General features: G+C 40.2%; 1 protein-coding gene and 1 long non-coding RNA gene across 3 annotated transcripts; one reads left to right on the top strand and one right to left on the bottom strand.

The window, feature by feature from the left end:
* Positions 1 to 8,302: 8,302 nt before the first annotated feature.
* Positions 8,303 to 17,051, bottom strand: LOC116549270. Of its 2 annotated transcripts, none has more exons than XR_004267782.1 (3): positions 15,410 to 17,051; positions 12,371 to 13,218; positions 8,303 to 11,440 (listed from the first exon to the last, which is right to left on the bottom strand). It is a non-coding gene; the product is annotated as an uncharacterized LOC116549270 (long non-coding RNA). The 2 variants fall into 2 exon arrangements; XR_004267783.1 differs by having other exon boundaries at positions 12,371 to 12,997.
* TCF21 (transcription factor 21) lies at positions 12,886 to 15,983 on the top strand. Its single transcript, XM_032274733.1, has 2 exons — positions 12,886 to 13,635; positions 15,436 to 15,983. Exons 1-2 carry the CDS (start codon positions 13,186 to 13,188, stop codon positions 15,523 to 15,525), a joined length of 540 nt encoding a protein of 179 aa, XP_032130624.1. The 5' UTR covers positions 12,886 to 13,185; the 3' UTR covers positions 15,526 to 15,983.
* Positions 17,052 to 17,477: the final 426 nt, after the last annotated feature.

The raw sequence follows: 17,477 nt of genomic DNA, 5'->3' as shown, positions 1-17,477 counted from the left end.
ATACGAACAGAAATAATATATCCAAGCCAGTGTCTGCATGAAAAAGATTATGGTAGTAACATAGTTTTTTTCTCAGGAATTACTGATAGAAAAAGCTGGTCTACCTATTACAACTTTCCCACAACGAATTGCAGTGTTGTAGAAACCTAGGTAGAAACTGGAAGAAATAGTCATCACACTCCATTATGGTTTTGAGAAGTGAAAGGCAAGTACTTATTTTGTTTCTCTTTAAAACACTTAATATATAGCTCTCACTACTAAAGTCAAAAATGCTGTCCTTTTGCTGGGTCTGTGTTTCTATAATATGCCAAATATCTGGTTACAATTGAAATGCAAGAATACCACACAACAATTAAAAGAAACAAAATACAAATATATGCCATAATACAGATGAACCTCAAAACTATGTTAAGTGAAAGAAGGAAGATATAGAAGAGACAAAGGATTACATATTCTGATTCATGTATTTTATAATTTCTATAGTATGTGTAGAAAGAGCGAATGTTTAGACACAGAAAACAGAGCAATGCTTGCCTTGGGCTAGGTTAAGTGAGGGTTAACTGCAAATGGGCAGGAGAGAGTTTTTGGGGTAATGGAAATGGTCTAAAATTGGATTGTAGTGATGGTTTCACAACTCTATGAACTTACTAAGATCATTGAATTGTAAGAGGTAATTTTATGGTATGAAAGTTATACTTTCATAAAGCTTCTAAAAAGTGAAATTCTGTTATAATGTCTCTAAAATACTCAGTCTGGTCAATTTTTTTCTTTTCAGTTAATTAATGCAATCTATGCATTGTTTGTCATTTTCAAGAAAGAGCTTCAGTGTGCTAAATTTTAATTTTTACACATTCTGTTTGTGTGCCCATATTGAAGTGAAACTAGAATTTTTCAAACACAGCAATTTGAGAAGACCTGCTTATGAAGACAGTATCTGAGTAAAAATGAATTGGACCACTTGTTAAGGGGCCCAGAAGATGGCATTGGAAAGATAACCACTATTCCACATAGAAGCAGAGAAATCCTGCAACAGCAGCAGATTTCCCAAGGGATCTTATGTCACGCTGAGGAAGGATTACAGGAAACTTCTACTAACACTTTATTTTCCTTCCTGGAGCTTGGGGAGAGGTTTCAGTAATTCGGTAGACAGGTCAATAGCTACTTACACTATAGAGTTACCCACAGCCCTCATGATAACTTATGCCTTGCCTACCTTCTGAAAAACCCTTTTCCCTTTTTTCAGAGGCATTGAGGTTTTTTGTTTCCATGAGTTTACAGCACTCAGTCAAGTCTGGTTGTGGAATTATAGCTGTTAACTGAAGCTAACATTGTGCATGTTGTCAAAGGAAATCAAATATAGAAAGCTACGAATAAAAAGATGATTTTGCCAAAGTGATCCACTCATTTGGATGTAATTATAAATGAAACCGAGCATGTTTACTTCAATCTGGCCCATACCAAAAATTAAAATATGAGAAAAGAAAGCTAAAATATTTTAGAATATTTAAGAACTTACAATGATTGTGAAGCAGAGGAAGGAAGGCAATTGTTCAGATAATTTAAGCTCTTTCCCAAAATCCAGTTTCTCTGTTATCTTTATATTTTTGGAGAAAAAAAATTGGCATGGATTATCCTAATGATGAAAATTCCTCTGATGGTTTTGCATATTTAGAAACAACATAAGTGAAACATGTTAATGTAGTTTATTTAACATTTCAGAAACAAGCAGTCAAAAAAGACATCATCTCTCTCAACATTTTTCCTGTAAAAAAACTTGTTGAATGATAAAGTATGCTGCCATCTTACAAATAGCCATCAGCCTAGTGTATACTACATTTTTCTTTCATATCATGAAAACAATATTTTTTGAAAAAGACATCGGTCACTTGATGTAAAAATTCATGAGTATTCTAAGAGGTGAGAAAGAATGTTTTATTCTTATTTGTCATTTTGTATAGGTGAAGGACAAAAAAAATCTGCAGAGGCTTTGAGATAAAATTACTCTTTAACTTGTTTCACATGGTATGTGTCAGTAACACTTCCAGTATGAAAGATGGAAGCCTCTTACAACGTGAATTGTTTTTATATGTCAACGTTTAATTTTTTTTAAAGAACACATCTGACCAAGCATATTACATTAATGTTCTCTTTTAAGGATTTTTTCAAATTTTACAACACAGATTGAAAGAGCCCAAGGGAAAAAAAAAAAAGACATCTGTCTGATCAAGAGTCTCTTCCACAGTCAGAAAAGTTATTAAAAAATAAGAGTGAAAAATGGAAATGCTGCCTAACCTATATGGTTTATGTGAAGTTTCTAAGGCTAACTCTTTATTGCCTGGGAAGTCTATAAAGCTTTTGATCCAATGGATAAAAGTCTATATGGTATGAGGAAATAAACTACAATTATTCTAAGATCATTCATTAAGATACTGACTTTGAACACTTTTTAAAAGACAATTAAAGGGGGGAGAAAATGATGCAAAATAATTGGAATCAAGTAGAGTCACTTGGTAGAAATTAAAAAATTGAAGGTGAAACATTTAAGCCTTTCATTGCTTTCCTTCACATAACAATAGACTATAATTTTTAAAATTTCTTCTCAAAGACAAAATGATAAACAATACATGCAATAATTGGTTCAGTTCTCAGGTGATTTTTAATTTTTAATTTTTATTTGAAATATAAATAAATATGAATGCATACATAAAAATTAAAATGAAATGCATATATTTAAGTAAGACTGAAATGGAGGTTTCATTTTTCTATTACCTGCCCCTATTTAACGGGAAATCATATGTAAATATTATTAGAGAGGCATGACTATTTATTCCTTCTCTCTAAAAGTTTAAAGTCGTTATTCAATAGCATCATTTTTTGAGACAGCGTTTTGCTCTGCCACCCAGACTGGAGTGCAGTGGTGTGATCATAGCTCACTGTAGCCTCAGACTCCTGGGCTCAAATGATCCTCCTGCCTCACCTTCCTGAGTACCTGGGATTACAAGTATATGCCACCAAACCCAGATAATTTTTTTGTTTTTTAGAGAGACAGGATCTCACTTTGTTGCCCAGATTGGTCTCAAACTTTTGGCCTCAAGTGACCCTCCCACCTCAGCCTCCCAAAGTGTCAACAGCATCATTTTAAAAAGCATTCTTGTTTGTTTGGTTGCTTTGTTGATTGAGGGCTTCCCTCATCAGCAATAGCAAATTTGGCTCCATTTTCCATATGTATAAAGATCTAATGCTAGTGTAATTTTTTTCATGATACAAACATATGACTATCATCTTTTACTATTTTGAATAACCTGTTATTGTTACTCTTTTGAATAATCTTGTTATTGCTGAAAGTCTTATATTCTATAAAAATCTTACCCCTAGCCAAAAATGGAAATGGGAAAGAAATGGAATGTTACTGTTAAAAAGGGCCTAAGAGATGGCAACAACTACCATTACAACAACCACCGGTATTTATAAATGTTTACTACATGTTAAGCACGAAATAAAATCCCTTTGTATGCATCATCTCAATTAACCCTATGGAACCATTCCTGCTGTTACCACATTAAAGAAGACACTGAGACCCAGTCAAGTTCAAGGGCCTGTCCAAGTTCATACAACTAGTTAGATGTGTAAGCAGAACTTGGACCTGGTCCTTTGGTTCACAGTCCAGGAGTATTTTATTCTACCACAATAACTTCAGAGAAAAATATAAAAGGAACAGGAAATCATAGTGCTATTCAGGACTTTCATGTTTTATAAACTGATAGGATGTGAGCTTTATAATTTCCCTCCAATATTTAGTTTACTCTTTCACTCAAATTCATTTGAGAAGTATTAATCCTACCCTTCCTGGGCAAATTATTTCAATGTAGATGGCTTTGCAATTAGGTTGAGAGGAGAAAAAACTTACTTACTCATGTGAGAGGAAGAAATACAGTACCTGCTTAACATTCTAGCTTAAAATAATACTGACTTTATCTTAAATATGTCAAAGTGACCAGTTGAAAAGACCCCAGTGCAGTCTATCAACTGTTTGTTTTGTCTATAGAGTAACCCCCCAAAATGATTTGGCAAATGTTATTACCGAATTGATCTAAGCCATGTATATTTCTGTGTGGGAGTGACGTGGTGTACTCAAGTGTGCTAGATAAAAAATTCCTAAATTCTTCTACTAATGGTTCTTTAAAATTGATTTAGAGCTTCTAACTAAAGAATAGTCCTCCTTTCTCTTTGCAGATTTTAGAAATGAGAATCAGATGACCCCCCTCATCATAGATCATGAATCTAGATGTACAGTTCTTCATTCTAATGATTCCTCAAAAAGGAAAATCAAGACAGCCAATGCCCGAGGTTTACTGTTGTTACCATCATTGCCAATGGCATAAAATCTACAGTAAATCTTCAAATAACAGAAGATTCCTAGGACTATCTTCTCCTAATTCTTTATAGGTTGAAAGTTGGAAATAATAATAAAGAAAAAGCATTTTTTGGTTATAATTTCTAATTGTGAATTTGAGGGGCTGAATTGTGTATTCCCAAAAGTCATGTTAAAGTCCCATTCCCCAGTGTAACTGTATTTGGAGACAGGACTTTCAGGAGTCATTTTTGTTACATTAAATGAGGTCTTAAAGGAGGCTTGTAATTCAGTAGGGCCGGTAGCATCATAAGAAGAAGAGATCTCTCTCTCTCTCTCTCTCTCTCTCTCTCACTCTCTCTCTCTCTCTTTCTATCTGTATCTCTATCTCTGTATCTCTCTGCTTGTCTCTCTGTATGCACTCAGAGGAAAGGCCATGTAAGGATGCAGTGAGAAGGAGGCTGTCGGCCAGCTGGGAAGAGAGCCCTCACCAGAACCTAATCATGCTGGCACCCTGATCTTGGACTTCCAGCCTCCAGAACTGTGAGAAAATAAATTTCTGTTGTTTAAGCCAGATGGTATTTTGTTACAGCAGCCTACACTGACTAAAACGTCACACTACTATCAAACCTAGAAAGTATGTGAGGCCAGGTGTGGGGCTCATGCCTGTAATCCCAGTCCTTTGGAAGGTCAAGGCAGGAGGGTTGCTTCAGTCCAGGAGTTTGGGCCCAGCCTGGGAAATATAGTGTAACCTCATCTCTACAAGAAATTAAAAAATTAGCCAAGCATAGTGGCACACAGTTTTAGTCACAGCTACTTAGGAAGAGGAGGTGTGAGGATAGCTTGAGCCCAGGAGGCTAAAGTTGTAATGAGCCAAGATTGTGCCACTGCTCTCCAGCCTGAGTGACAGAGGAATTTTTTTTTTAAGAAAGAGTTCCATTCACTCTCAACTCTTATAACTATACTGCTGTATAATCAGATTAATAGAAATTAAACAAACAACTTGCAGGGCTTTAGTGAGTGCCAATCATTGTTAGTAAATATAAGATAAACAATTTTACTGCTCTAGCCTCAAAAACAGTAATTTTATAGGGCTGTTGTTTTGAAGGTAAGTTAATGACAACATTAATTGGAATAGTTCACATTAGTGTGTGACCTCTAAACATGTAGCCAGAGGTGAGTTTTAGATGTTTTTCAACTGATCCTGAGCTCCAAATAAGCCCTGAAGCCTACTAACACTAGATTTTGACTAATCATAAATTTCACAGAGAACTGAAGTCTGCATAAAAGCAACGAAGCTAACTGATACAGAAAGTAAACTTTATATCAGGGTCAAAAAAAAGATTCAGGTCTTTATAATTACAGTTAACTTTATCATTTATGCTTTAAATACACTGGCAGATTCTGTGAATTGTCTCCTTTACTTTTTTCTAATAGATTCCCCCAACCCTAAGTTTTAGCACAGCATATTTAGAAACCATATTTCCAAATTTCCCTGCAGCTAAAGAGGCTAATGGATGGGGGTGGAACTTATATGTATAACTTTCAGATCCCATTATTACAAGGAATCTGCTTGCCTTCCACTCTCTTTTTCCCACTTCCTCAGGGCTGGTGAAGGTAAGCCTGCTTTAGTCACTTATGTCAACCCCCAAAGGATGAGACAGTAACAAAGTAACAAAGGATCCCTGGGTGTCCTTATGGAGCAGAGTCACCCACGTACCTAGGTCTCCAGTGATATAAAAGAGAAAAGTAAATTTGTGGCTTATTTGAGCCACTGTGTTTTGAAAGTTTGTTAGTACTCTAAATAATGATTATATTTTACAGTTTGCAGTGTACCTTCCAAATGTTAAAATCTAAAATATCCAACATTGGGGGCTGAGTGATTTTTTAAAACAATAAAATATCAATTTATGCATTCTTTCATTTATTCAACAACTAGGTTCTGAGTATACAACTGATCAAGACACGTCAAGTCCCTGTACTCATGAAGCTTTCATTATAGCTGGAGAGAGGTTGGCAGAGAGATAATAACAATGTAAACAACATTTTTAAAAATAATAACTTCAGAACATGGTAGTTTAAAGTGAAGGCTCAAGTCAGATTGCCTGTGTATTAGTCCAGACTCTGGCATTTATGCACTGTGGTAACCAACTTCCAAGGATGACCCCCACCCGCCCCCTACTACCTCCACTGAGCCATACCTCCTAGTATTCATACTCTTATATAAACCCTGCTCTTGAATCTGGGATGGCCCTAGGACTCACTTTTGACCAGCAGAAGGAAGCAGAAGTGATGTGTAACTTCCAAGGCTACATCATCAGAAGACTTCTATCTTCCATCTGGGTCTGGTGAAATGCTCCCTCTGAAGGAAGCTGGCTACTATGTTAGAAGTTCAGCCACCTAAGATTGTCAGGTTGAGGAAGCCATGTGGAGCGGCTGTCTGGAGAGAGATGCCGGCCCAGATCTAGCTGTTCCTGCCATCCTAGCTGAGGCCTGGATGCGTGAATGAGGAAGTCCCCTTTGATGTTCAGCGTAGTCTAGCCTTTCCATGACTCTAGCCTTGTAGGATGCCTTCTGGCTGCCACACCATGACAGTCCCCACTTGGGAACCACCCAGCTGCCCAGTCAACCCATAGAACCAAGAAAAATAATAATAACTTAAGTCACTAATTTGGGGTATTACACAGCAATAGACAACTAGAACACTAATTTTATGAATTAAATAAGTTTCTCAATTTCTCTGTGTTTTAGTTTTCTCATCTATAAGTTTCCTACCTTATAAGGTTGTTACTAGGGTTAAATTTGTTAAGCTGGAAAGGGCTTTACAACAGTGCATGGTGTTAAGCAGTAAATGTTAGCTACTGTTTTTATTATTAATAAATAAAATAGAATCACAGAACAAAAATATTCTTCATTGGATGCTCAGAAAAGTTCTCACATGAAAGTGACACTTGAGCATAGACCTGCAAATTAAGGGCTCAGCCACGCAGAGAGCCAGACGCAAACATCCAAGCAGGAAAACCAGCAAAGCCAGGGTCCTGAGGGAGGCACAGGTGTGGTGTCTTGGAGGGTCACAGACATGGCTGGTGTGGTTAAAGGGTAGCAAGCAAACCAGAGTCATGCAAGCCACAATAGGAAGTATGGATTTTATATTAAACACAATGGGAAACTTTAAGAGATTTTAAGCAGGGGAATGATTTGAACCACTTCATTGCCAATAGATTTTAAGAAGACAAGTATGGAAACAAAAAGATCCTCTAAGAGACTGCTGTAATCATCTGAGTGACTTTAGTGACTTGATCCAGTGTTTAGCAGGGGAGATGGCGAGAAGAAGGCAGATTTGGGGATGTGTTAATTGAATAGGTGGCCCTCGGATTGCTCATCAGGTTTCTATGTAGAGATGAGATTTTTATTTTAACAAAGTCCTTCTGGCATTCAAATTACTTAAATCATTTTAGAGTTCTAAGCACTATATTCCAGGACAGCTCAAGTCCATCTCGCTTTGTATAATTCAGGGATCAATAATTACATATTCTAAATAGGGAATAACAGAACAGAAGCTTTCTCAGATTTACGATGATTATTCAAACAGCAAAAACTATTAAAGTCAACGTGGCTTAGTAGAAGGCACATTAAGAGGCAAATCAGGACACAGAGTCAGGTGGGCAGTACTGTCCCTGATACCTCATGGGAACAGAATTCGTATTTATTGCCTCCTTGGTCCTCCACCTCATCCAGTTCTGACAAACTATTCGTTTGTGTCTCCATTTTAAAATGCTTCATTACCTGGAAATATTTCACCTTCCTGAAATCAGGATTCACACTCAGAATTTTCCTGCTGGTCCTAAGATCTAAACCCTGCAACTCTTAGCTCCTTGAAGCTGAAAGCACCTGCCACAAGGAAATAATCCCAAAGAGATTATCACATGAAGAAGCCTTTGACTCCAGTGTCCGTGCTCTCCCAAGCTGACAGGAAGGAGGCTGACAGCAAGTTGGCCTGTATTTTTTTATGCCCATCAATAAACTATATTTAACATGTAAATGCATTACAGGGGTCTCTTATACAACCTAGAAGATTTATTATTTTGGGAAAAACTTGGGAGGTTTTCCTTTTAAGCTTTATTTTAAGATACGTTATAGTCATCACTCAAGCCAGTTTTTCTAAGACTTCATTACAGGGGAAAGCCTCTGGCATACATTTCTAATACAGTATTCATTTCATGTGGCAGCTCTTTTTCTAGTAGTGCCAACAGAAAGGAGAGAAAATACACAAAACAAGAGAATGGAGGCAAAGTTCCCTGCGTGGTACCTGACTCAGGAGTGGCTCAGTCTTTTTCTCTCTCTTTGCTAACATCAAGAGGGTCTAATAAAATTATTTAGTATTAGAAAACTTAGGAAGACATTAAACTGGCTTTGCAAAATTTTTAACTCTCTTTGTCTGCCCGAGTTTTCTCCCATCCACTTACACCTCAGGGTAAACTCTGACTTTCAAGTGCACAGGCTTGGCTGCTTTCAAAGCTGTATTATGGAACGCCTGATATGCAAGATTAACTCTTGGATTCAAAGAACCATGAAGAATCTTTCTCTAGACTTTATTGTTGTTGTTTGCCAGCTTTAAATCTTAATGCTGTGGCATCTTATCTACAATTCATTGAATTAAATATGAGAAGAGGGGGTTAGGGCATAGTGAACATGCAGAAGACTTCTGACTACTGAATGGATTTATACCACCCAGGATTTATGCTGTCCCTCTGCTGGTGCCAGGTAAATGTAGCAACACCCAGTATCACCATTATTGACCCCCTTAGCTAACCACCAAGCTCACTAGTGCCATATTTATTTACTTTGGCTGCCAAAATATAACAGTCCAGCACCACTATAATTTAAAACGAGCAAAGAGAGGTAATGCTCACTTTATGAAATAAAGTTAAAATTTAATGAAACAAAGTCAGATCTTGATAGGTGTGTAAGTGGGAGATAGAAAACAATCAGCAGCAAACAAAGGGTACAGAGATAATTATGTAAAATCAAAAAAGAGATACTGGGCTAGGCATAGTGGCTCATGCTATAATCCCAGCACTTTGGGAGGACGAGATGGGTGGATCACCTAAGGTCAGGAGTTAGAAGCCAGCCTGGCCAACATGGCTAATCCCCGTCTCTACTAAAAATACAAAAATTAGCTGGGCGTGGTGGGGGCACCCATTATGCTAGCTACTCGGGAGGCTGAGGCACAAGAATTGCTTGAACCCAGGAAGTGGAGGTTGCAGTGAGCCTAGATCATATCACTGCACTCCAGCTTGGGCAAAAGAGCAAGACTCTGTCTCAAAAAAAAAAAAAAAAAAAAAAAATAGGCACCAACTTGCATAGAAAGTTGGCAAATATTTGAAGTGGTGGTAGTTACCATGAAATAAAAAGAATAAAATATCTGAAGATGCTAATTAGAAATGAAGAAAAAGGAGAATGAGAGAAGAGGGAGTTTTGCCAATTTGCCTATGTGTCTCCTAATCAAATAATGAGGAGTAAGAAAAAAGGATTAAAATTTGAATTTAAAGGCATATTTTTCCCTTGAGAAAGATTATGTAATGGGATATGAAGTCACTTCAAAAGAAGCCTATGATGTGTTCCTTCTCACAAAAAAGGAAGCAAATTATTCCCTCCAAGTGCAACTGAATCAAATTTGAACTTCCTGTAAATGTATCAGTTGATAAACCAGGATTTAAGTTCAAGGATACATTCCATGCCTAATCTTCATTTTACAGCTATTGGAGATAAAATTTCCTTAGCGCTAAAATCTTTCAAAGATAGTCTTTCTTGCAAAACAAATTGTTAGAAGTGTGCAGCAAATTGGCCAGATGCCTCTGGGGCATAACTGTTTCTTAAAAGTCAGGTAAGAACTATTAGAAATGATCTTATACTTTCAAATCACTAGTTTTCTGTTTTGTGCTTTGGAACAGAAATGGTCAGCGTAACAAAAGGGTTAATACAGCTTCTCAAAAGTGCTTCTCTTCTCACAGAATATAGTTTATATTTTGGGAGAATTTGGCACAGCTTAAGTTACAGCTTAACTGCTGTGCTCAGTAGAATGCAACAAGAAGCCATTTCCCCCACCCAGTTGCCCCTAAGTGTTTATTAGCAGGGATAGACACAAAATTGTAAAAGAAAAAAATATTTTTCATATGAATATTCTTTCTCCAAGGCTTCATATCAAGATACGTAAGCGACAGCATTCTTCACACCTTGCCATCCTTTACAGAATTTTAGAAACACTCTAAAATTTATTATCAGCCCACTAGCCTTTCTCGGCCTAAATGTCTCACTGCAAGATAAATGGACAGGGGACTTAATTATTGCTTATATGGCTATTTTAAAAATTGCTAAGCATAAAAATCAGCCTGTGACATGAGACTAATTTTGCACACTTCCAGAAATTGGTACGTTTCAGTTCTCAACATTGAAAAATATATAGACAACAGAAATCTTTTCAGTGGTATGTATTACTATGATTGTTACCATCTCCTCAAACAACCTGAGCAGTCAATTAACTAAGATATAACAGAGAACCAGAGCCAAAAAAAAAGTGACTCCAATAAGAAAAATCACAGCTTAATAGCCCGATATGTAGTAAAGCCATAGTTTGGATTTGTAATTATTATCACATTCTAGAGCCCAAATTAATTATTTGTAGTTATTTTGAAGATATTTCAGTAGCTACACACACACACACACATATTTCGCAAAGTATTGGCCAATGCCCATTTTCACATAGTTCTTTAGTCTAAAAATAACTGTAACTTTCATGTCTTACCAAGACTGAGAAAAGAGAGAGCAAATCAAAGGAAACTAGTCAGGGAATAAGCAGAGAAATTTTTAACAGGCCTGCTGGGTATTCTCTGATGGCTGTCTTGAGCCTTAGATTAAATTATTATGTTTTCTGTGTTGTAGTACTGGGTCACTTGTACATGAAGACAAAGGCAACTTCAACTTGATATTTCTGTCATCCTTGCTGTGGGAAGAGTCCTTTTCCTGGTTTATAACATCAATCACTCTCGCAATAAATCTTAGGTTAGATGTGGTCATTTAAATCTCCACCTGCACAAACAACAGAAAATAAGAGAGGTCATAAATCTCTACACTGGTGATTAACAAATTTTGGATCCTCAGCGAAGATATTATGGAAGAAGGATCACTAATTCATTAATAAAGACTGATTTGCTGACAACCTGTTTAGTTTACAGCATAGGGGGAAAGCAAACAAGACCCTGCTAGCAAAACAAAACGTTAGAGCTTAGTGAATTCCCAGCTGAGCCTAGGATTAGAGACATGATATCTTAATGTAGGAGAAGTCTTCAGACCCTGAGCCAACCACTCAGAAACCACTCTTACATTTTGCTCCAGCCCCTCATCTTCAACGCCTACCTGCAAGGAAAGAAAACCTGCCAAAGAAATAGTAAGTGAGATTTATGTCTTCAGTCTCCCTGGTTTCATTGCATCAATTTCATCCAGTCCCTAGGTTCTGGTTCCTCGTGCTTTTCTGCCTACTTCCCAGAAGACTTCCTTATTCTCTAGGAAAGATGGTTAGAGCTGGGGTTAAAGATGGATAAGAACCTTTCCCAAAAGGATAATCTTGCTTTGTGTTTTATAATGTCAGCTTCATGTGAGGAACTCTGGTAGCAAAGAGGATGGAAGAAGTAAAGGCAGCAGCATTGGGAGGGAGGTCGCATCACAAAAAGGGCCAGGCAAGGTGATTTCTGAGAGCAACTAAGACTCCTAAAGCAATATTAAATGCATTTCTAGAAAAAAAAAATGAAGGGAAAGCTTTCGTTTATTTGGAAAAGATGATCAACTAACAAAATGTTTTCTACACATTCACTCATATTGCCCTATCTCATTCCCTACCCACTCCCGCTAATCTGTGTGTGGTTGGGTTTGAGTGTGCAAATCAAGTATGTTTGTGTACACGTAGGCAGTTCTTTGATGTCTTGAAAATGACCGGGTGTAGATGAAATTTTTTATACTTACTTTTCCATCACTGTAGAGATTCTATGAAGCGCTTGTCTTCTTCATTGATCCCGGGAAAGGTGGAAGGAGATCTTGGTAAAGCCTTGGAGTCTTATGAGGTGTTTGCAGGATGTGATTGATACTCCCTGTGTTTTAATTATTTTTTTCTTGGGAGGAGAGAGCGCATGGAGTGCTTGTGAAATTCGTAGGTGGAAGGCCCAGAAAGAGCCGAAGGATCTGGTCGTTTTTCTAAAGTTCTTAGTAACAATCAGTTGTGACATCTTAAGAATGAAAGAAGACCTTTTAGAGATGAATAGGACCTTCGCCTCTTCGCCCCGGCCAAAGCTAGGAGAAGGTGGCCAGTAAGTGTGTGACGCAGCTGAGTTGATTTACATTACAAATTGCAAATCTGGGTCTGTGAGTGAGTTTCCCTCTGGTTGTTAAAGGGGTCTAAGCGCTTTCCTGGGGCCTGGCAGGCCCCTCCCCTGGGCTGCAAGGATCCGCCCCTCTATTCCCCAGATAAATTCCTAGTGTCCACCAAATTCCTCAGCGCTCGCTCACACTCCTCTACGGCCACGACTCCAGGAGTGGGGAAACAGAGAGCCGGTTCCTCTGCGGCAGAAGCCCTCGAGGTTCCTTCTTACAAGTCTGCGAAGGGGAAAGGGCCGTAAGACTCAACCAGACCCCAACCCCAGCTCCCAACAGGAGGTGGCTGCTCCACACGCCGGAGGCCCCTTCGTTTCAGGGTGTCTCTCTCTCTCTCTCTCCCCTCTCTCTCTTTCTCTCTCTCTCTCTCTCTCTCTCTCTCTCTCTCTCTCCCCCCTACTCCCCCAAACATGTCCACCGGCTCCCTCAGCGATGTGGAGGACCTTCAAGAGGTGGAGATGTTGGAATGTGAAGGGCTGAAAATGGACTCGAACAAGGAGTTTGTGACTTCCAACGAGAGCACCGAGGAGAGCTCCAACTGCGAAAACGGGTCTCCCCAAAAGGGCCGGGGCGGCCTGGGCAAGAGGAGGAAGGCGCCCACCAAGAAGAGCCCCCTGAGTGGGGTCAGCCAGGAGGGGAAGCAGGTCCAGCGCAACGCGGCCAACGCGCGGGAGAGGGCCCGCATGAGGGTGCTCAGCAAGGCCTTCTCCAGGCTCAAGACTACTCTACCCTGGGTGCCCCCAGACACCAAGCTCTCCAAGCTGGACACGCTCAGGCTGGCGTCCAGCTACATCGCCCACTTGAGGCAGATCCTGGCTAACGACAAGTACGAGAACGGGTACATCCACCCTGTCAACCTGGTGAGTGCTCCTGGGACTGCAGCCTCAGCCCGGGCGTGCCTGCAGTCCCGCCTGCGGTGGGCGCTGGGAGTGGGGCTGCAGGCGCGGCGGTGGCTTACACACCTCGGCCACCGCGGGCCTAGAGCCTCCAGGGACCGGAGGCGGGCGGTCTAGACAAGGCCCTCGCTCTTGGCCCTACCAGCCCCCGGAGCGGGAGTGATTTATGCGAGGGTTTGACGTGGCAGCCCAATTAAAGGTTTGCAAGTGTATTGAGCTGGCACAGAGGAGGGATCCCCCGCGCCCTCTCCATCGCCACCCTCGCTGGGGTGGAGTGGCTGCTAAGAAACTGAGAAACTGACAAGACACTGCGCGCCGAGGAGGCATTTTATTAATCCCTTTATTCTTCTTTTAGCTGAGAGTGGAACTTGATTTTGCTTTCCTTGTAAATAAACAGGACCGTTAGATAAGGACACATCCATCCCTCCCCCCGAAATTGTCCATGTAAGCCCCCAACTACTTATTCTGTACTTCTCCTAAGTGGATTAATATTTTTAAATCCCAGAAGCTCTAGTAATTATCAGCAAAATCAGTAAATTCTCACTAGTATGAGTGTAATAAATACTAAAATAGATCACTCTCATCCAAGATTTAAGAAATGTTACCTTTTATCTTAAAAAGTAATGCCCATTGAGCCCAACTTTTTTAATGCAACAAAACTAATAATCATTGAGTCTTCTCTCAAATGCATTTTACTGTTTAAGAAATATATTTTAATTCCTTGTTCATTAGATTTTATTTTAAAACTTCTAATATCTAAAGAAAAACAATAACAAAAACTTACTAGGACCTCTGTTTGTATATGATAAGAAGGAGAGATTTTCCTCTTAAAAGGCAAGTCTTATCAGCCAGCACTAGAGCACTAGTGAGAGAGGCCTGAATTGTCTTCTCACTGAACTGATTTCTGGAATTTCAGGAGAAGAGACAAAACCATATTTTGCCATGAAAAATGGTTTTTCCCTACAATTGAAAGTTTGGGATTTTTTTTTTTTTCAATGAGTAAATAGCTTTTGTAAAATCTGCACCTAAAATGAAAATGTTGCCTAGAATATTTACAATTGCTACTCTCCTCAATTTTGAATAAGAAACTTAAATGAGCTTTATTATAAAACAGCTTGGAGAAAGGAAGGAAAAGCATGCTTTCTCAGTCCCGCATGAAGACAATCTTAAATTAAAAATCGATGTCTTTTTATTAGCTTTTTTTATTTCCTTTTCCTTAAGAGATGGTGGTTAATTTAGAAGCTGTAGTCAAAACCAGTGTTTGCGGTGAAGGAAGCGAAAGTCGGGGCCAGGGAAATAGAAGGCGATGAAAGGCTAGAAAATCGACAGGGCCCTGAAACCCGACCCCGCCTCAGAAGAGGGGCCAGGAAGGGCTTCGCCCCGAACTCGGTGCCCAGCAGGCACAAGATCCTTCTGGGCTTCCCGGCTCAGGCTGCCGCAGCGTCTGCCTCCAGGCAGTGCCACAGCACCACTCACTCTCGGCTTGCCCAAGGCTTCCTGCACTGGGTCTCGCAAGGAACCCAGTATGAGCCCTTCTGGCCCTTGTTCTAAAAGACCACCACCACCACCTTCTCGAGCTGTGACTTGGCGACAGGGCGGATTTTTGCTTTACCCAGTCGGGGGCCGCGCTAGGACGGGGAGGAAACAGCAGAGATAAAGGGTCTCTCCAGCGCACCGCGTCCCCTCCTTTCATCTCTGGCTCCGAGCCCACCCCACCTCCTCCGCCACCGCCACTTACCTCCTCCACCCTCTTCTTTCCCGCAGACGTGGCCCTTTATGGTGGCCGGGAAACCCGAGAGTGACCTGAAAGAAGTGGTAACCGCGAGCCGCTTGTGTGGAACCACCGCGTCCTGACCTTGGAGGTGCGAGTCTGGGAAAGGCACGCTCCCGGGGGGGAGCGGGCCCCGCCGGGAAGGCGACCCCTGCCCTCCTTGCTCTCTGTCTCTGCTTCCCCCTCGCAACGCTCCTCTCTCTGTCCCACCCGCGAGAACACTTTACGCCGACGAGGAGATTCGTTTCCAAACCAGAGGAGATCAATTGTACTTACAAAGATTCCCATCTATTTAACTTTATTAACTTCTACCGTGAATGACTCTGCAAGCCTTGCTGGTCCAAGTGCAATATGTAATTATAAATATATAAATAGATAAGAGCTTATCAACGTATCTTTTGTACAATATGTTGTAAAATGTAGATCATAGAATAGCTGACTTTGACAGTCACATTTATAAAGTAAGTCACTTAAAGATATATATTTTTTTCAAACAAGTTTTGCTACTTTTGAAAATAAATCTTTCTCTATATTGCTAAAAGCTCTGACATTTGGTGTGATTTTTAAAAGCATTTGGAATAGAAACCTGGGAAACTGCGGGGAAGCTTGATAATGAAAATCGTTCTTTTAAACCTCAGTCTAAACTTCGAGAGACAAAAGAAAATTGAATATGAGTTTCATAATGAAGATGCAGATTACGTTTTATACTGAAACCTTAAAAAAGAAATATTTCAGTTACTTTTAAGGCCAATAGAAATTATATAACTGCAAACAAAGAATGGGCAGTATTAAAGTTATTCACAGTTAAACAGTTCAAGAGTAAAAACGCACCAGAAAAAGGAAATCCAATTTTCACGGATTCCACAGTACGGCTGCTGACATGGGCGAGAAAGTAGACTCCACCTTGTGTCACCTTCCAGGAGGTGTGGGCATGGCTGCAAACTAGTGAAGAAATCACAGAATCTATGAAAGATGTAAATTCCATACACCTTAGGATGTGTTTCACGATTTTTAAAGCTCTGAAGCATACAATATCTACATTTCTTATTAATAATCCATTAATTAATTCTAATGATAAACCCGCATGCCTGCATTTTGGTTGCAGTTAGCGGGTGCGTTTAACTCCCGCCAAGACTTCCGGCGGACTGGGTTTAATTTAAACATTTTCCAGGCTACGGAACAGCTCCTAGGGGAAGATTAAGTTGAGATAAACAGAGAAGCAAGGCCGAGGAGCCTGGGACCGGGCTCCCTCACTGCCCTAGCGCAGCCCGCGGCGGCGGCCGATGCGCCAGATGCCACCGGGGCTGTTTAATGTTCGGGGTTATGACCGCAGTGTTTACAAGACGTCTTCGGTTATTTATACTGTTATTCCTCGCAGAGAGCCTTGAAACTTCCGCTTCATTTGCTCTTTCTTTTCGATTTTTTCCCCTTTTTTTTCGGCTTCGTTTGGTACCTGGAGCAAGCGCTTCTCCGGCCTCCCACCAACCCCACAGGGCGCCTCGCGGGTGGAGCCCTCTGCGTGCCCTTGGAGGAAGGATCCCGCGAGGCTGGTCCCAACTGGAGAGCTGCTCTGCCAGGTATGCTCTCTGTCAGTGATAGTGACCTCATTACCAAGCACAATTCCCCATTCTCCAAGGGCTGAGAACTCTGGTGACCTCATCCACCTGTCCATTTGCACATGGAGAACTTTTCAAGATGTCAGGATACCTTTCCATCACCCCAACTTGACTTTCAAGAACATTTCAAGCTCTGGTCAGAGCCTCTTTCCTCAAATTCATGTGTTCTGTCCTTTCTAGCAAAGGGATAGAGCCCAAGCCTCAACCTATCCAGAGTTCAAATCAAAGAGCCCCCAGTATGATTCAATTGTTTGACTTCCACCTTTCGCAAATTTTCCAATCTCCCACTGACGTTTTTACAAACGAAATGCTCTAAATTCTGAGCATTCCAAACAGGCCGTCCATAAAGAAATAACTTTTTCTTGCTAATTCTCTTACAACCCCAATCTACACATGGATTTTTGAAAGTCTTCATGGCT

Source organism: Sapajus apella, unplaced genomic scaffold, assembly GCF_009761245.1.
Source record: "Sapajus apella isolate SASKATOON/1434 unplaced genomic scaffold, GSC_monkey_1.0 scaffold6, whole genome shotgun sequence".
NCBI lineage: Eukaryota > Metazoa > Chordata > Mammalia > Primates > Cebidae > Sapajus > Sapajus apella.
The sequence above is the reverse complement of the archived record's forward strand: the minus strand, read 5'-3'. Positions and strand labels throughout refer to the sequence as shown.

What these genes read in the sequence shown, in the direction of transcription:
- TCF21 (XM_032274733.1), top strand. Translation starts at nt 13,186, where the DNA reads ATGTCCACCGGCTCCCTCAGCGATGTGGAGGACCTTCAAGAGGTGGAG. An exon ending in ACATCCACCCTGTCAACCTG is followed by an intron (nt 13,636 to 15,435) that starts GTGAGTGCTCCT and finishes TCTTTCCCGCAG; the next exon opens with ACGTGGCCCTTTATGGTGGC.